The following is a 20,840-nucleotide window of genomic DNA, read 5'->3' on the forward strand; positions in this document are numbered from 1 at the left end:
TGTAGTAATGGTTTAGTTATTTACTATTGCTTTTCCACCAATAAATTCAACTGAAGTAGACTATGGAGATCATTTTCTCCCAATACTTTGGCTCATTGATAAGAAAATGTAAAGATTCAGAATGATTTAATTGTTCCTAAAAAACAGACCAGGATACAGCAACCCTGTGGCTGATTCTCAAGCTCTTTTTGCTTTCCTTTCTTGCCTTGATGTTTTATTCCATATAAATCTGAGCAGCAAAAAGGGAAAGATTGGACCAAAAAGTACATGCTTGTCAACATGGCTGTCAGAACTAGTTTTCATTCTACTCTGTCCTCTGACTTATTTGTGGGGTCATATACTGTATGTCTAACATATAAAATATAAATTAAGCCTTCTAAACTCCCACCTTGATGATTAGGTCTTCATCATGGCCTAGAATGTCAGAATGATTTTAGAATTCTTGACCTTCTTGTATATAGTAGTATAACAGATCCACCTTTCAGACCACACCTTGCCCTCTTCTTTCTTTACCTCTGGGACTCATGTGTAGGCTTGTATGAGTTTGCCACCATGCCTGAGTTCCTCTCCTCCCATATACCATGGCCTCCCCCCACCCCCAGTGCCCCACCCCCAAACCATGGCTGTCTCTTGGCTGTCCCTGAAGCCTTAGCATGTGGCACTCTCGAGTCACATCTAAGGAAAGAGATTTATATAGACCCCAGAAATGGATTTACAATCCTTTGGGCAGATACAAAGTGAGATCTAGGGGAGTAAGCACTTCTGCTCCTTTGATCCAACCACCCTTATCTCTCACACTGGAAAGGAGCCAGACAAAGTCCAAGCTGAGACTCTGTTAAAACACAGGGTTGAGGAAAAAAGACCTATTTGTGCTAAGGCTAGTGCTGTTTGTATCACATCAGTGGATCTGAGCTAACTGTACTAGTATTAAACCCTTCCAACAATCAGTAACCTGCCTACCATCAACTGATAGAAAGTTATAAGATGAATTTCTTGGTCAATAAGATCTATTTCCTTTCAGTTGTGCTAGATCTGGCATTTCCCGTTGTAATTGATTATACAGTTATACCAAAAATGACTCACCCAACATTACAGCAATCAGCCTGTCATTGTTATGATCACCTTCCTGTGTTATGTATAGCCTGTTTCCTGGGTGGCTACAAGCTGGTAGAATTGTGTGATTTTATTCCCTCCTATCCAAGAACAAGGGCAATTCATTGGCTTTACACTGAGTATTCAGTACTCCACTCCTGAAAAACTAGAAAAGTAAACCCAAGGAATCAGGAGGATTCACTTTCCCAGGGAGGGTATCTGTTGCTGATTTCATGATATCTTAAGAAAGCACTGCCTATCTCCCATTCCAATCACAGAGATTTTCTCAGCAAAGTTTTACTAACTGCTGCATCCTGATGTTTCTTTCAGTAAACTCAGCCCCGACTTTTGTCCTGCACATAAAATTTCCCTGGGGCAAAGCTAGTTGTGAAAGAGAAGATCAGAGCATGGCTTTCAGGAGAACAGTTAGGAAAGTGGATAGTTGCTTCAACCTTGTTCCTTATTGAACACCACAACTTGCTGAACATCTTTTGATGAACATTTTTTTTCATCTGAAAATTCTAGGTAAGGGGCTGCGCTTCTTATTCATAGAATGGGGGGGAGAATCGGCCCTCCATTCTCTGTCAGTCACAGCGATGACTCCCTGGGGTTGTTCTGGTTGGTGCCTCTTCAGCCCCTGTTGTTGCAACCCTGTACTTTTTTGACTGTGTTTGTGAGGAAGGAGACAGGAAATTCTAGTCACCCTTTCAGCAGCTGCGCCATTCCTCCTATCCTCTTCCAATGACGTGGGTTGGTTTTGGTGACTGGAGGTCAGGAACTGAGCCATAGAGAAGGTCAGAAAGACAGGTCACTGTTTATGCTGTTGTTGGGCTGGAGATCCTGCTGAGGCTGTTTGCTTTCTTCCTTTCTATACTGTTTCTCTTTCCGTTCCTCTTTTTTATACAGCAGAACCAAAGCATCCTGTTTTCAAAACATCAGACTTTTTTTTTTCCCACTGATGAACTCATGCTCTGATGCCTTTTGCTGAAGTGCAAGACAATTCTTCTAATTCAGGAGGTGATGAAAGTTGAAGCACAAAAATTAACGAACAAGTCTAAGGAGGCAATCTGCTGTTAAGCAAAACAGCCCTAACATACCTAACTGAACTTGGGCTGCTGGCAGGAGATTCAGTAGATGTGGAGTTTTTTCATCATGAGAAACAATGTCATTGCCTTCAAAAACTCCCATTTCTTGTTTTTTTTTGGAGAAAATGATCTACAATATGAACTCATCTAGTCTCACTTTCTCTAAAATTCTCAAATTCCATTTGGTCTGTGGCCAACACTAAGGAATCAAGAAAACATAAGCCAACAAGGATGCTGACTTTTTGCTTGTTTGTTGTTTTCGTACCAGTATCAGGGTTTGGACTCAGAACCTGTGCATACTTGACTTTGCTTGCAAAACTGGTGTTCTCGCACCTGAATCGCACTTCCAGTCAGGTTTTTGAATGATTATTTTGGAGATGAAGTCTCATGGACTTTTGTTTGTTTGTGCTAGCTGAGATCTTCTAGAGCTTATACTCTTGAGTAGCTAGGATCACAAGCATGAACCATGAGGACCCAGCTAGGAGAATGGTTTGTTTGTTTGTTTGTTATTGTTTTTAATCACAGAAGAAGTTCTGAATCAGCTCTGTATGCTTTAAGGAGACTGTAAGGTCAATTATAATCATTGAGTCACTCACTTTTCTTCAAACTGTAAAAGAGGTAATAACTCAAAACAACAACAAAACCTGACCTTAAGCAGATGGAATAAACTTGGAAGACTGCTAGCTGTTCCTCTACCAAACACTGACAACTCTCCACCATTTGCAGGTAGAACTGTACCTGTGTCAACCACACATAACCCTGTGCATGACACTGGCTCTCAACTTCACTCTTAAGTAAGTTCAGAAATGGCAAAACCCAAAACGGATAAATAGATTAAAAAAAAAAAACCACACACCTCCATAGTCACTTAGCTAATGTTTTGCAAAAAATATAGTTCGTGTTGGCAATGAGTGATCACCTCCTGAATTTTTACTACATGTTAGGTATTTTGCTAAGTGCTTAGGTAAGTTATTTAAATAAGCATAGCAATCTGCAGAGATAGGTACTGCTTTAATCCTTGCCTTATGGATAGAAAATAAGAGTCTTAAGCAGTTAAGTAGGCTTGTTCAGGTTAAATAGCTAGTAAAATGGTATCCATGGGATTTGAACAGCTTTCCCATTCTACAGGTCTTCATATTGCCTCCCTGCTTTGTAAAGTGCATGTACATTTGCTTCTAGCTCTGTAGCACAGAGATTCATGACACTCCTTCATTCAGTGAGGGTACGAAAAATATGACCAAATTTGGCTATGTAATTACAATAGCTATATTGATGATGATATTTTAAAACATTGAATTATAAGGAAATCTCAAATAACTTCAACTACATTAAACTTTTTATGAGGAATATTATTTTTACCATAAATAATTCAGTTTCCCACACAAGTATAGGTTAATTTCTTTTCAATAACCTTAAAATATTCTCATTGCATTCTTATATGTGTTGTGATTTATACTATGCTTAACCCTTATGCAAGAAAATTATTGAGTAATTCATATTTTAAACAGTAAGTAAATAAAAAAGATACTTTAAACATTAGAAATTGTCTTTATCTGTCAGGTAGTCATCATTCACCATTGGGTTTTTACTCCTGAAAACTTTTACTGTAGATCTTAAAAATAAATGAAGCAACTTCTACTTAAGATAACCACATCAACATTAAGGTTTAGTCTTTTCTTTAGGATTAGCTCTATTCAACTTTCACTGTTTCCTGCACAGGACACCATAAATGAGGCATAGAAGCCCAGAGGAGACTAGAATTCTTACCAGGACCGGTATAGTACAGTGCCTGGTGTCAGAGCTTTACTAATTGGATATGAACTTGCTTCTTAATAACATTGCAAGGAAGACAAAGAAAGACAATGTCCAATCCCAGCACTCTAGACACCAGTGTGGTTAGAACACTGCAGGGCCCCAATGCTCCCACTGCCAAGCAGTAATAATTTGTAGTTTGTCTGGGACTATTCTTTTTCTCTTGGAGTTAGTTTCCGCCTTTATCTTGGTGACTTCAGAAATTCATTATATTCTCTGTGCTGAAAATTCAACCCTAAATATTGGCTCTATCTTGTATGGGTATCAAATGTTACAAAAATACAGGTAACAGAGGGTCATCCAATGTTCCCAAGTAGGCTCAGCATGTGTGCAAGCCCTTCCACGTGGAATCCCAAAGTGATTTGGAGAAGTTGCATAGTGAAGCCCCCTTTTGTGGGGAAGCAGTTGGTTAAGTTTTACACCAGTCTGGAAAGTCCCTGAAGTGAGACCTCAACTGAGAAGTCAATACATTCTAGTTAACCCTAAATCTAGCCTTTGCTTTACCCCTGACAACTTGAACTCAGAATTAAACTTTCAGACAGGGACTTCTCTTTTGCTCTTTAAATAGTTACAGAATATGAAGAGCCCTTGCCTGTACATCAGGATCTCCTAAGGACACATTGCTTCCTCTGATTTGATCCTTTGAAAGGGAGCCAGTAAGCCTTGATCCAAAGGTGCCACTTTTCACCCCAGGAAAGAAGAAGGAGGGAATTAGTCACAAGTGCATCTCAGGGTGGCAAGGGCATGTGGACCGGTGAGCAGCAGAATCTCTTCCCAGCCTCAGAAATGGAACACAATATCATAATACCTTAAGCTAGAATGATTAAGGAGCTATGAAAACGTGCACTTTTGAAAGTATAGTATCAAGGCTTTCCATCAAAGTATGGATGCATATATGAATATAAAATATAGCTTTTACCAGACATAAATTGTTAAATTTCTCCAGAGGGGGGGAAAACACAAATAAACAAAAAAACAAACAACACTTCTCACTATATAACCTATGTAAATTAGCACGCTTAGCTTCAGATGTTAATTAAACAAATGATATAATGAGAGATAATTAAAGCTCTTCAACACCAAGTTTTGTCTACAGAATGTAAATAAAATCTTTTTTCCCCTCCAAGTATGGATGCAACTGAATATCAAATGATTCCACTTTGAAAATCAGAAAACTTAAAAGAAAACTTTCGGTCTTTGGAGATACAATGTATTCTTTCTTTTTTATTCGTTTTCTCCATCTCTTTCTTTTCTTTCTCTTTCTTTCATCCTAGACCATGCCAGCATCACAAAAGCAGCAGGAGCAAATTTGCAAATGTTCTTCTCTAAAGAATTTTATCAAACTCAAATGCAAAGCATTTTGTCCCATGGTTGTAAAGTCGTCAAGAAATTCTCATATTCAAAAACATACGTCTCACACCTGATACTAAAGCAACGTATTGTACATTTTATCCCAAGGGCTCACTCACATGTTAGCTTTCTCATAAAACTGTTTTCTGAAAATGCATTTTTCATCTGTCTAATAATTTGTTAGCTCTATAGACCCTTCTCTCTTCAAACCATATTCCAGACGGGTCAATAAAGTAATTTGTTTGTGAGTGTTAAAGCTTATTGAGCATTTACGATTGTGTGTGTGCTGGTGCGCGCGTGCGCGCGTGCGTGTGCGCACACGCTCCTGTATGTGTGGCTGCAACACCACGCAAAGTAGAGCACTTTGGAAAAGTCTTCCCAGAGACAGAGCAACACGCAAATCCATTCTTAGGTCTCTCACACTATGGTACAAGCTACTGCACGTCTGGCTCTCCCACACATTTCCAAATACAAATCGCTCTTCTTACCTTGTTAGAAGCCATCTCGCTGACAGAGCGGTAGGTCTGAATGGTTTCCAGCTGGTCTAAGCACCAGTCTAGTTCCTCCAGCGTTTCCATTGCTAATTTTTGATAAGATTCTTCTGCAAACAAACACACAGACATGTAGTTAGGCTGGAGCGTCTGCAGGCTGTCCATAGCAGAGTCGGCGCTGCTGCTGCCACTGCTGATCCCGGCGCTACTGAAGGTGGCCCCTTGTTCCTTCATGATTCCTTCCTTCCAGCTTGCTCCACCCGGAGGACGAATCACTGCGGTGCTGGGCAGGGGCGCCTGGTGCCAAGTTTTCACCTCCCCCTCGCTGGATGAGGTGTCAGTGATCTACTAAGAAACTTCCTCTGAGGAAGAAGGCGGGGAACCTTCGCTTAGAGGCTCATCTGCATCTCTGTGTCCTAAAACTAAACGCAGAGGCAGAGAGGAGTTTTTCTCAGGCGCCCCTTGCCTTAGTCATCCTGGTACTCTTTAGGGTGTGTGATGTCATTTCTGAGTATTTGCCGTGGAGAGGAGAAATGAGGAAAGCTTTTGCTTCATTTTGCTCTTCCTCTAAGTGAAACAGACCTTTGTGATCTGAGGGAAAACTCTGTTCAAAAGCTGGGTAGTCATTCAGAATTCTGGGGAGTGTGCTCATATGAGAATGACTTCGGATTCAGCAAATAGACACACACACACACACACACACACACACACACACGCACGCACACACAGTAGGCCATTCCTTTCTCTCCTTACAATCTCCCCTTTAATTAGAGGTGAAATGAGGTCTCCCTGATAAGACTTTAGTCTAAGAGAAACTGTCTGGAGTTTTACATGAAACGTGTTTATTGGCTGGGGAGTCTTGCAGCTCTAGTTATACTAAACAAAGCTAAAACTTCCCTTCTGCAAGTGCCAGGATCACAGAGAAATTCTGAACCGGACTTTCAGGTGGAGCCAGATGTGAATGCTGCAGATTTTTTCTTTCTATTAAAGCTGGGGGCTCTCATTTGTCACTTTAGAAAGCTAGATTTTCTGGATATATTTGCAAGCATTCCATTCTCCTCTGATTACCCTGCCTGCCCCCCAAGAAACGGTTTTCAAGACTTTTTTCTTTGTCTTTCTTTCTTTTCCTTGGCTGGACAGTTAGAACTCTTTTTACTTATCCACAGGATGCCTTTCCATATCTAAAAGTTTGTGGGTCTGAACAAATACTACAAGTTATTAAATTAAGAAATCTGTGTGAACAAACACTGGATTTATTTTATGCTACTAGATAAATTAATGAAGCTACACACAGTTATAAAAGGAGAACCACATTCATTAACTCTACCAAGCTTTCTGGTAAGCAAACATACAATAAACCTAATAAAATAAAAAAAATCTCATACAGAATTATACTATAACATTCCTGTCATATTGAGAACACATTTGAATGCTTTTACAGAAATCCTGGTGGGATCACATTGCTTTTTGCTACTTGAATAATTGTGTGTGTGTGTGTGTGTGTGTGTGCGCACCCCTCTCCCAAATATTTGAAACGGAAAGTGAATGGCCATAGATGCAGATTTCAGAAAATTGTTGTTTTGTTTATCATCCAGTGTGTACGTATTCAGGATTTCAGGGGTTAAAACTCGATATCCTCTGTATCATATCTGAAAAGCCACAAAACCACTGGCAGTAACTTCCTCCATTTTTTTCACACCCTTCAAAAATGTGCAGACAAAAATGGAAGTATTTTAAATACAATTAATTTTAAGCCCAGCTCTATATCTCATACCTGTAATCAATCCTATCTGCTCAGGAGGCTGAGATCTGAGGATTGCAATTTGAAGCCAGCCTAGGCAGCAAAAGTCTTGAAACTTTTATCTCCAAATAACCACCAAAAAGCTGCAAGTGGACCAGTGGCTTTAGTAGTAGAACATCAGCCTTTTTTTAGTAGTAGAACATCAGCCTTTTTTTAGTAGTAGGACATCAGGGACAGCACTAAGGTGCTGAGGCCCTGAGTTCAAGCCCAAATAACTCCCCCCACACAAAAAATAAACCCAATCAAACAAAAGGTCTAGTTTCAAGGCAGGTTGGACATACCTTTCTTCTTCACTTTTGTAAAACTGCCTCCACAGAAAGCTTTCTCTCTCTTCCTCTCTCTCTCTCTCTCTCTCTCTCTCTCTCTCTCTCTCTCTCTCTCTCTCTCTCTCACACACACACACACACACACACACACACATATGTTGGCAACACCTCCTCACCTTCTCTCTTTTCATCTAGAAAAGCAATTCTTCAAGGAAGCTTTTCCCAAAGGGACAGAGTTCTCCTCTCCTCATTTCCTGCCTCTAGTAGAAGAAAAAGCCCAATCGCTTCCCAGATGCTTGGGCTTTTCTGCCTGGATACCTTCCCCCTGACAACCTGCAGTGAGTCCTCTGAAACTAGGACCAGACAGTCACCAGGACAGTGAGGAGTAAAAGTTAGCGAGAGCCTTTTGAATCAGCAGATACGCAAAAGGCACTGTAAGATGATATAGCACGTTTCTCCTTCGTGAAGAGGAAAAAAGGGATCCGATTTCCATTCCAGCTTCTTATAGAAAATACAGTCATTGTACCACAAGCAGCATTGACAAAGAGGCCTCTTCAGAGATACAACAATTAGGTAGAATTACTAATATCTAACACAAGCTCATTAATTGTACATCCATCAAAGAACGAGTGGTACAACGTACTGTGTTTCTAGTTGGCCCAATGTGAGATATGACTGACTGGTGATAGTCTCAGAAGTATCTTCCTTTGTTACCTTTCGAGTTCAAGCCAACTACACTATTTTTAAAGCAAAATTTATTAGGTTTTGAAGTCATGTAAGACTAAAGCCTTACCAAACTCCTAATACACAGCCAAAATTTTCTTTGTGTCTCACTTACCATGGTAGCTGAGGCAGAGGGCACAGATATTACAGTAGGCTCAGTATGAGGCAGAGGGCACAGATATTACAGTAGGCTCAGGATGGGGAAGGGGGAGGCTCAAAAAGCTACTGCTCAACCAAAGAAAATGACCAGTGCAACTCAGGTCTATCAGGCTGTAGCTGCATGCTTCTGGCATCACCCCCCAAGCCTGACACCCAGCAGATGCCCAGGAAATGCTTCCGGCATTGGAGACCCAAGAGCTGCCCAAGCTACTAAAAAGCCTTGGACACTTACAGGCGGAAAGATCCATATGCAGTGCGAGCTTTAAAAAACACTAGCTCTAAAATGAGAATCAAGTACCCTGCCCTTCTCTATTATCCTAGACCTCAATTTCATACATCTGTAGACTGGGGATAAGAATGGTGCCAGTGACTCACACCTGTAATCTTCCATACTCAGGAGGTTGAGATCAGAGGATCATGGTTTGAAGCCAACATAGGCAGGAAAGTCCGGGAGACAATTATCTTCAATTAAGCAACCCCCGCATCCCCAAATGCCAGAAATGGAGCTGTGGCTCAAGTGGAAGAGCTCTAGCCTTGAACAAAACAGCTCCAGAGAGCATCCAGGCCCTGAGCTCAAGCCTTAGGACTGGCAATACACACACACACACACACACACACACACACACACACTCGTGTGTGTGTGTGTGTGTGTATACATACATACATATATATATATATATATATATATATATATATATATTTCTCTTACAAACTTACAAGTGGGTTAAATGAGATAACTTTCTTGGTAGCCAGTCTTTTAGTTGGAGGTACAGATGAGTGATTATTAATGAGAGCTTGGCATTGCATGAGGGTTGGGGGAGGAGTTGGAGATAGCATGAGAGCTGTGTATTTCACAGGGAGTTTTACCGTAAGAATCTGCATCATAATTTGCAGAGCCCAGTGCAAAATGAAAGTGCTTTTTGTTCAAAAAAAGCAGGAGTGAGTTCCTTTAGAGGTTCTAGAGCACAAAACTTTATCTTTTTATTTTTCCTATATTTCTTCACTCATTACTTTAAGATACTTTTAGACAGACAAGTTGCAAAACAAAACAAAAAAAAAACAACAAAAAAACATAGTTTCCACATACCTCACATCCTGCTTTCCTGATTGCTAACATCATATATTATGACACATGTGTCACAATAGATGAATGGTTCAGTAAGCAAATTTTACTTAATATCCTATTCTTCTAAACATAAAAATAGTGGAAAGTGAGTATTGAGCCCTCTGGAGACCAGAGGTTCTGGATCCTGTGACTGTGGATATACGTACAGCTTAACAGCTACAAGACACTCTGTCTTGCCAACTATCCAGACAGTCATGCTGTGCCCTGGCCAGATGTGGGTACTGGGGGAAGTCAAGGCAGTTCTTAGTCTTACCCTCCAGAGCTCAAAATCACTTAGATATTTAGGTGTATCCCTGAGGGCGCTGTAGCCTCTTCGTTGGGACATGCTTACTACCTGTATCAGAGCTGGGTAAAAGGTTCATCCTCACCCAGACATAATCTTGTCTCTCTTTCCAGCCCAGGGCAGGGAACACTGCATCTCTCAGGCCCCGCCTTACACTTTTCAAGATATACTTGCTCAACTTAGAATCTTCTCTGCACCTATCCTAGGCACCTGCTGTGAATGGATAAAGTCAGTGGTCACAGGGAGGGAGAGTAAGGAAGGTACACCAGGTTCCAGAGGTCAGAGAAAGAGGATGGTGAGAACCTGGAGCTGGGATGTAGTTCAGTGGTACAGTGCTGGCTTTGCATGCAGAAAGCCCTGAGTTTGATTCTCAGCCCTACATACAAAACAACAGCAAAACAGTGAAAATGAAACAAAACAAAAACACTGTTCAGGGAAGATAGACAAGAGAGAGGTGGTAGGACAGTGCATAGGGCTCCAGTCATTGCAATTATACTTCATTCACACATCAGACTTCATGTTTAAAAAAACACAAGTTTATAGATTAATTATGTTGCAAAACAGCAAATATGGAGGCTCTTCAACACACAGGTAGAATGCCCATCAGGCTAGTCTTGTCCTGCATTCTGTAAGATAACCCTAAGAATCAATGATACTTAATAACACAAAAGCATGTTTCCACTGAGTAAGGGCAGTTCATGGAATCATAGATGGTTATGTACACAACCCTGGTTTCCAAAAATTTTAGACAGAAAATTTGGGGAGATGGGAGAACAATTTTGATCTGGGAGAGCTGAACTTTTCTTCCCTTTCTTCTTTCCCTTGTTCACACCAACAACAAGAGCACAAAAAAGATTTTCTTTTGTAGGTCTAAGTAGGTATTGCACTTGATCCTAAGAAACCAGGAGAGAAATGAATATTAATCTGTTAATAATAAATGTCATTCAAATGGCTGTTTTCTCAAAGGAGCTCCAAACATGCCATTCTTTAATCCTTGCAATATCTCTACATGAAAGATGTGGAAAAGGTATGATTATCTCTAGTTTACTTTAAATCCCAAGCTATATGAGAAGTCAGAGGTTAAATTATTAGAGCCCACAGTCCCCTTTAGTTTCCTGGCAAAACTATGTCTTACTCTGTGAAAAGGAATATTCAACTCACCACAGAGAAAGCAAACACTTGTATTCCCGAAAATGCAACATTTAAAGTCACATCATACCCTGGTTCCTTTCTGTTTAAAATTGCACAATTGCTTTTCTAAATGTTTCTTTTTCTGATCTACCTAATACAGCCCTTTAGCATTGGGGCACCGTGCAATATTTACTCAGAAGAACTAGTATAGTTCCCATTCTGTAGCTTGCTTCACTGTCCTGTTCTCAGGCGAATTACTTAAGTTCTCCAAGACTACTTATCTCTAAAATGGAAATGAAGAAAATATCTTATTCTCATGCAGAAGGTAGAGTAAGAGAATACACACAAACACACTTAAGCTTTCATTATCAGATACGTCTTGCAGACGTATCTTGTTTTTATTATAGATGGGATATAGATTAGAAAGAGAGGGAGTTACAGAGAAACATAACTTTGCCATGATCAAAGTCTCACATTTTTACCAAGCAGAGATCACCATTATTAAACCCTTGATGCATATCCTTGCTGGTATGTATTTGTGTGTACATACATCTAGGAGAAACTGAGTCACTGGATAAAATGTTGAGAGACATTCTTTTTCAGTCAATGACCTTCCCTTTCTCTTTTAATGACTTTTTAGTTTATTTATTATTTTGGTTCATAGATTTCCCCAGAGTTTTTAAGTAAATCCTATATTAATGTGTGTGTGTGTGTGTGTGTGTGTGTGTGTGTGAGAGAGAGAGAGAGAGAGAGAGAGAGAGAGAGAGAGAAAGAGAAAGAGAGAGAAGGATAGTGTTGGAAGAGGAACAAATCCAGAGGATAGCAGCAGGAGGGTAACTAGAAACCTCTGCCTGGCCACAAATAGCTAGCTTCTCATAGTTAGAAAACATGGAGACAGATTTTTGCAGTTATGAATTCAGTGACCTTACTGGTAGCAGCCCTCAGGTGGTCTAGAAGCTGGTCCTGCAATGTGTGCAGCTAAGGAGAAGTGGTGACAGAGGTCCCCTTACAAGCTTAATATCATTCAACTTGGAAACTCTACACAGCACTATTCTTAATGCAGATGAGGAAACTGAAGCTCAAGAGTATCCTAACCCCCAAATACACGTAATTAAAAAGTGAAAACATTACAACATACTCAAAACATAATTTTCCTATAAATGACATCATATCTAAATGCAAGTATAATGTAACTCAGAATCTATCAGAGATGTATTTGTCAAGTCTTGCCCGACTTTCTACTCAAAGAAAGCAAATGTAAATAACTTTTTGCTTATGAGCCTCACATGATTCGACTTTCTTCTCATTAGGGAGGTGGTGATTATCTGCAAGGTTATGTGAGTTGTTATGTTAATCAGAACAATGACTACATGCACAATGGAGATGAATCTCTTAAACATAAATGTGAAACAAAAGAGACCAGATAATAAAAGCACATAAAAACCTCCAAAACTTATATGGTCATATGCACATGGATTTTGAGCTTTTCAGCTCATCTGATGAGATTATCCTATACATATACTAATTATTGCAAATAAGGGAAACCATGGGACCTAAATTTCTTTGGGACTGGTTACTTCACTTAATATGATTTTTTCCAAGTCTTTCCATTTTCTAACAAATGGGGTGGTATCGTTCTTTCTGATGGAGGCATAGAATTCCATTGTGTGTGTGTTTGTGTGTGTGTACGTGTATGTGTACATATATATGTGTGTAAATGTGTATATATATATATGTGTATATATATGTGTATGTGTATATATATATATATGTGTACATATATATATATATATATATATATATATACCACTTTTTCTTGATCCACTCATCTACTGAGGGGCATCTGAGTTGGTTCCATTTCTTAGCTATAGTGAATAATGCTGCGATAAACATAGTTGTGCTGGTAGCTTTAGTATGGTCTTGTTTGTGATCATTTGGGTAAATGCCCAGATAAGATGATGCTAAGTGAAATGAACTCCATGATATGGACCCAAGAAGTCTGCCTTTATTGTTAATGTTTTAAATGTATCATGTGATTTTATTTTTTTGTTGTTGTTGTTTCCTTTGTATGTTTCCCCAGTGGCATATCCCCTGTTGTCACTGTATTTGATTTTGGTACCCACGTCTTGTATACACATTTGTCTAATCTGGGGAGGGGAAGGGGAATAACTAAATCTGAAACAAGGACACAGGACGACCCATTGCAACAAGGACACCCACAGGACGGTATATTGGAAAGAAACTTTACAAACTCGGTGGGAGGTGGGAGGAGGGTGGGGGAAGGGAAAGGGGGATAGTGGGACAGTGGGACAACAGCAAGGAAAGAGGTGACAATAATCGACAAGTAATGTACTCATTTCCTTACTCTGTAACCCCTCTGTTCAGCATCTTTACAATAAAATAAAAACCCTAAAACTCTTTATTTCCATAAAACCAAAGAGGCAAAAAAACTAATTTTTGCTATTAGAGGTGAAGATAATGATTACCTTTAGGGATTGGTCACTAGGAAGGATTTCAGAGGCTTTCTTGGGGTGTGTGTGTAGGGGGAGCTGGTAATGATCTATTTGTTCGTCTGGAGACTGATTGCATGAATGTTCTCATTTTATGCAAATTCACTAATTCCTATACTTGAAATTTTTGTACTTTCCTCTTTGTCTTTCTGGAATTATGTGCAAGCTTTCTTTTCACAGAGTCCCCTAGGAGAAAATCAACTGCGGGGAAAAAAAAGATAGAAAGAAAACCAGAGCAGGATTCTTCAAAACATGTTTCCTTTCCTTTTGTTGAGCTATAGAAATGGGTATGTGTAACAGAGTTTGCATAATTCCCACACAATTGATAACAACAAAAATGTTGTGGGTTTTGATGACATAGACCCAGATATTCCTACTAAATCGAAACGCAGTATACTCCTCTGGAATCTGACTTAGCTGCTCAAATTTTCTTGTCTGAGCCATTTGTTAGGACAAAGATCTCGGACAGGTTAAGTAGGTCACGGTGCCTCCATTTCTGCACCTATGTGTCAGGAGGGCAGCTTGAAATGACTGAGAATAAAATGAACCAATGAATATCAAGCACTTGGTACAATGCTTGGCACATGGCAGGAACTTTGTCCTTCCTCATTAGTCCTTTACTCTCTGGTCCTGGGTCATTTTCCTCAGGGCAGATTGATGTATTTGATAGCTAACTAAAGTAGCTAAATCATGATAGCTTTAATCATAAGAAAACATGTATAAAGTTAGCCTTAAATCCTAAAATGTCCTTTCTATTGCATGACTTCAGAAAACTGCCTCCTCCTGGGTAGAGTAGTGGTCTTAAGGTTCAAATTTGTTGGTTTTTTACCAAATCCTAACAGACGCATCAGAGCAGCGATCCATCAGACATGGAGAAATGCACAAAAACTAGTCATTCATTTAACTCATTCATTAGAAGTATATTCCAGGCCTGCTGCTCGTAGAGCACTTACAGTCTAGCTTTAAGATACTGTAGAAATGGTATGGTCACTGCACTGAATGACTCTATTGAAAACCTGTCTCCATTCTCCAAATGCTAATTCCATGAAATCTGCTTTATCAGCTTTCTTTACCACTCTGTTGACCCTTGAAAGTTAGAAATGTATTCATTGGATTGTTTAACTATCTTATGACCTCTAGCTTTATGCTCAAGCTTCTAGCCCTGACATTTTTTTCCATATATTTTGTATTGTAAAAATACTGTATAGAGGGGTTACAGTTACATGAGTAGGATAATGAGTACATTTCCTATTGAGCATTGTTACCTCCTCCTTTGTTTTCCCCCAACCATTCCTTCCCTCCCACCTCCCCAACTCCTCCCTCCTACCTGCTCCGACATTGTAAAGTTCATTTCAACATCTTGTACATCTCATTGTTACAATGGGTCAACCTGTATCCTTATTTAAGCATTTTGTTATTTCCCTTCCCCTCCCCAAATTATAAAAATGTGTATACAAGATGTAGGACGCCAGAATCAAATACAGTGAAAATAGAGGTTATACCGTGGGAGAAGAACATACAAAAGAAACAAAAAAAATCATATAGTGCATTATAAGTACTTTAAAAACAATACCAAGAAAGAAAAATATCACTTCTGTCCCTGTCTTAGGGTTCATTTCGCTTAACATCATCTTATATGCTCACATATACATAGCTTTTGACCTTTTCTGCTTGTCCTACACATGTACTAGTTATTGCAGATAAGGGAAACCACAGACCTATGTTTCTTTGGGCCTGGCTTACTTCACTTAATATAATTTTTTCCAAGTCTTTCCATTTCTTAACAAATGGGGCAATGTCATTCTTTCCTATGGAGGCATAGAATATATATATATCTCACATTTTCTTGATCCATTTATCTACTGAGGGACATCTAGGTTGGTTCCATATCTTAGCTATGGTGAATAATGCGATAAACATGGTTGTGCTGGTATCTTTGGTGTGATATTGTTTGTGATCGTTTGGGTAAAAGCCTAAAAGTGGGATTGCTGGGTCATAGGGGAGGTCTATGTGAAGTCTTTTGAGGAACCTCTATAGTACTTTCCAAAGTGGTTGAACAAATTTACACTCCCACCAACAATGCAGTAGGGTTCCCTTTTGGCCACATCCCCTCCAGCATTGTTGTTACTAGATTTCTTGATTATAGTCATTCTAACTGGGGTGAGATGGAATCTCAATGTTCTTTTGGTTTGCATTTCTTTTATGGCTAGAGAAGTTGAGCATTTCTTCATGTGTCTATTGGCCATTTTTATTTTCTCTTCAGAGAAGTCTCTCTTTAAGTTGTTAGGCCACTTATTAATCAGGCAGTTGTTTCTTTGAGGATTTGTTGTTGGGGGGTTTAGTTTTTTGAGTTCTACGTATATTTTAGATATGAGACCCTTGCCCATTGTATGGCTAGTGGAGATCTTCTCCCAGTCCATGGGCTTCCTACTGATCTTGCTAGCTATATTCTTTGCCATGCAGAAGCTCTGCAATTTCATGCAATCCCACTTGTCCAATCTTTCTTTGATTTGTGGAATTAACTCTCCAATCAAGTGACATAGTCTGTCTAGTTGGATCAAAAGTAAGATCCTCTATCTTCTGTCTTCAAGAGACAGAAGACAAGAGACAGACTTTGCCCACAGAAAATAAATATATTCTGAAAGTGAAAGCCTGGAATAAAATCTACCAAGCAAACAGCCCCCCATAAACCCATAAACAGGAGTTGCAATCCTAATATCAGATAAAATAGACTTCAAATTAAAATCAATGAGAAGAGATAAAGAAGTTCACTACATACAAATTAAAGGAGCTGTCCTTCAGGAGGATTTTACAATTCTAAATATCTACTCACCAAATAACAGAGCACTCAAATTTATCCAAGAAACACTACTTTCCCTCAAATCACACATAGATCCCAAAACAATAATTGTTAGGGACTTTAACATACATACTGACACTTTTGATTTGAGTTCTTTGACTCATTCCTGGTGACTTGAAGTTAGTGTGCTTATTTTATTCTTTTTTCTTTGTTTTTATTCTTATTGTTTTCTTTGAATAGTCGTATGAACAAGTTTCAGTTTAACATGTCCATTTATGTGTACAGTGCATTTTAATCAGAGTAACCCCTTCTAAAATTCTTTTTTTTAATTTTATTTTATTGTAAAGATGTTATAGTTACATGAGTAAGGCAATTCTTATATTCCTTCTAATAGTATAAGAAACATTTGTTAAAGTATAAAATAGCTTAAAGTATGGAGACCAGGACCTCATTATTTAGAGGCTGAGGCTATTGACTTATTTATTTGGTAATCTTAGTCATGATTTCTTCATTTCTACTAAACTGTCTTCCTTTATCATAACTTATCCTCAAACTATCCATTTTCTTTTGATGAATGTTTAGTAAATGAAATATACTTAGAATACAAGATTTCAATAAGACAAAATGTTTTAACTTTAAGTAAAATATTCTTGGAAAAATGACAGGAACTGAAGATGTATATACTCAGCAATGAGATTCTTCCAAAGGCAAAGTTTTTAAGCCCTAAGTACCTTTTCTTCAGGCAGGCATTTGTTCATGTGTCTCTATAAACATGGAATTTTGCAATTGCTCATGACAGGGATTTTACTCTGGTGGGTTCACTGAAGAAGAGGTTGGGAGCCTTCAGGGAAATAACAATGAAAAAGTAGGTCATTTTGCTGCCTTTCTCTTTAGCATCTCCTCTAACACTGCAAGTATTTTTTTTAATTCCAATCACAACTAGCTTTGTATATATAACTTGACATTTTACCAGGCACTTTCACTTGCATATCTCATTTTTCCTTGAAAAATAAAACCCATGATATAGGAATGATTATGAGGATGACATGTATATTTCCATAGTGCATGTGAGAAAACCATAGCTTGGACATGCCTAACAGTTTGCTCAAAGTTGGGAAAGACAGAAGAGAGAACTAAGGAGAGAAGACAAATGTGAAGAGGAATATAAGGAGGAAGGGAAAGAGACAAACATCTAAGTTTCCTGATTCTAAATCTTGTGCCTTTTTGTCATTAAGCTATGGGACCTATTACAAATAAATACTACAAATTTCTTATTTTGTTCCTGAGGTAAACGTAGACAAGGCAAAGCTATGTCTCTGAGGTACCAGCTTCATAGCACCATCTTTTGCCCTACTTTTTTTTCTTTTTCCAATATCTTTACCCTTACCTAAACTAGAAAGACTGACTTGGTCATTTACTTGCCAATGATTGCCAGTACTTATTCAGTTAAGAACACCTGTGCTGCTGTTAATGACCAAAGATCCAAGGAAGTGATCAGAAATGGAGACAAGTTTTCACAAATCAAGCCTATACAAAATGATCTATAAAGATTAAAAAAACAGTAGTTAAAAACTTTTTGTTGGAAGCTAGACTTGGCTAGGCTTGGATTTGAGTTCCACAGTCTTCTCTTATCTAATTTTGGAGACTGTATTTAAGCTCTCTAGCTCCCAGTTGCTTCAATTAATGAGAATAATAAAAATATTTATTTATATAGTGTGTCTTAATTGATAATGTGATAGGATTAAGATTAAGATAGGATTATTCACCTTCAGGAGGGGAATAAATCAGGAAGGTAGAGGCCTCAAGAATAGGATTAGCAACCTTATAAAAGGGCAGAAAGGAACCAGGCCTCTTTACTCTTCTGTCTGTTTCTCCCACATGAAGACCAATCCTTGGTCCCCACCAGAGGATGTAGCACAAAGGCACAGCATGGAGCCTGCTGAGACCTTGGTCTTGGACTTCCAGACTCCTGAATTGGAGAAATAAATTTATGCTCTTCATAAATTATCTATCCTCAGATATTTTGTCCTAGCAACATAAAAGAAGGGAATTATTTTTTAATTGCATTAGCCTACTTAGAAGATAGCCATGGCTACAACTATGTAGCAGCAATGGAAATGGAGAGAGGTCAGTGGATTTGAAACACACAAGTATGGTAGTGTTTTAAGAAAAAAAATCCATCACTTCAGTTTTTCAGATTCAGAACTGTCAATTTTCTGAGTATATGCCATTGTTATTGTTGTTGTTTGTGCTGGTACTTAGGCTTGACCTCAGGGCCTCTCCCTCTCTCTCTTGACTTTTTGCTCAAGGATGGAACCTACTTCTTGAGTCACACTTCTACTTCTGACTTTTATGTTGGTTAATTGTAGATAAAGAATCTCATAGACTTCTCTCTGTGGGCTGGCTTCGAACTATGATCTTCAGATCTCAGCTTTCTGATTAGCTAGTGTTACAGGCATGGGCCACCAGTGCCCAGCCTTTATGAGTATATTTTGAGTTCATTTTACTCATTCTAGTCTAGCTTACAAAACTCTAATGACAAATCAGAAGCCAAAACATATAGAGAACTCTAATTTATGAAAAGCTTTTGTAGTGTTCTTGTCATGTTTCACTACATGGGAGATAAAATTATAGTCCTAAGATGGCTTCTAAGCATAAAGTCAGTGTATGAGTTGGTGATTTAAATGGCTCCTCTCCTCAGACCTGACATATTCAGTTTGAATAGATAGATTGCAATTGTTCTGCTTATGCATTTCCATCCGCCAGAAATGCCTTTTCCAGTGTTGTTTACCCAGTTAACACTTACTTATCTAAGACTCAGCCTAGAACTATCTTATCTACATCACTTTCTGAACATTCTGAAGTTGAATTGAACATTCTTTTTCTAAGTTCTTGCATTGTAATATGCCAGCTATAATGACCAAGTAATCATACTTTATTGCAATTATTTCTGTTAATCTCAACAAGTATGTGGAAACCTTTCTGAAAGCAAGGATCTTACCTTTTCTGGCTGGCTGTTCATGCAGTCCAAAATCTATTATTTAGTAGCAGCTCAAGGAAAGACTGTTTGACCTATTGGCATGCTCAATACATCAAAAGATTGGAAATTCATTATCAAAACAACTGAAAACAAAACAAAAACCAGGGCCTTTGCTACTGAACACCACTGAAGATATAATAGTAATCATTCTTCTTCCTTGTTCAGTTTTACTAGTCTTCAAATAAACCAGCATTTTGTCAATTAATTCAACCCTGCCAAACTTAACAAGCTCTGTATTCATTTTGCATTCTTGATTAGATTTCTCAGGTGGCTAATTCTGTCAACAGCACTTCTGCAAAAGCCACATGTAGACTTTTGTTTTCTAACTCTCACTAAGTGTTTGTATTCAGTAAACTTTCTGCAAATTTCTCTGCACCAAATGTTGCTAGAATCCAAGATTGAATTTTCAGTTGTCAAAACAAAGTACAAGCAATATTTAGGGTCAGAAGACACAGAGTTTAAGGGCATGGGGAAAGGGAGATCATGAGGGTCAGAAAAAGTATTTGTAGCATTTTGAGAGACAGAAAAATGAAGTGAAGAATGGGCTACAATAAGAAAGGTATGACATTAAAAGTATAGTACATCATTCAGTCTTATTTGGAAAAGATAAGCAATCCAGTTCTATTTAATTAAGAACATTTGGTTTGAATAGAATCAGATATTCGCAAAAGCAATACAGTCACAACTAGATCTTTAAGATCCTTTTATGTTAGATAAGCAATATGACTTTCTTTGGCAAGCAATGTGGAGCCATTGAAAACTATTCAACAGAAGAAGGGCAAGCACAAAGTGCTTTATAAATCTCTTAATACCACTTTATAGTTGTCTAATGCTCTGAAGTTGTAGATGACTTTCTTACATGTCATCTCTTTTAATCTTCATCATACTTTGTGAGGGACTTATTATTGTCTCTAGATTGTAGAGGAAGAGATTGAAGCTTAGGGAATTTCAATGTCTTGCCCTAAATACAAAATGAGTAAATGTAGCAAATTAAAGATGTGAAGTTTGGCTTTCTGCCATATCCAACAAAGAAGATGAAGTATTGATCTGAGAGCAGTAAATCGTAACAATAACAAGATATGGTAGAGAAAAGGCATATGATAATATATTTTACTATCATAAGAAAAGTTGGGATCTAGCCGGGCGCTGGTGGCTCATGCCTGTAATCCTA

At 38.5% G+C, this 20,840-nt stretch overlaps 1 protein-coding gene across 2 annotated transcripts in view; it reads right to left on the reverse strand.

Annotated features, from left to right (window-relative positions):
- The window catches only part of Pde4b (phosphodiesterase 4B), a 354,760-nt gene that overhangs the window by 35,945 nt on the left and 297,975 nt on the right, over positions 1-20,840 (reverse strand). The window contains exons 1-2 of one of the 2 annotated variants that reach the window (XM_042676856.1): positions 6,413-6,576; positions 5,828-5,940 (exon numbers count right to left, since the gene is read on the reverse strand). In XM_042676856.1, coding sequence (XP_042532790.1) covers positions 5,828-5,940; positions 6,413-6,482 — 183 coding nt within the window. In that variant the 5' untranslated portion in view covers positions 6,483-6,576. Of the gene's footprint in view, positions 1-5,827; positions 5,941-6,412; positions 6,577-20,840 lie in introns of those variants that run through there. The other variant, XM_042676846.1, reaches the window with a different exon arrangement.

This window comes from Dipodomys spectabilis, unplaced genomic scaffold (genome assembly GCF_019054845.1).
Source record: "Dipodomys spectabilis isolate Male_0828 unplaced genomic scaffold, ASM1905484v1 ptg000002l, whole genome shotgun sequence".
NCBI classification, from domain to species: domain Eukaryota; kingdom Metazoa; phylum Chordata; class Mammalia; order Rodentia; family Heteromyidae; genus Dipodomys; species Dipodomys spectabilis.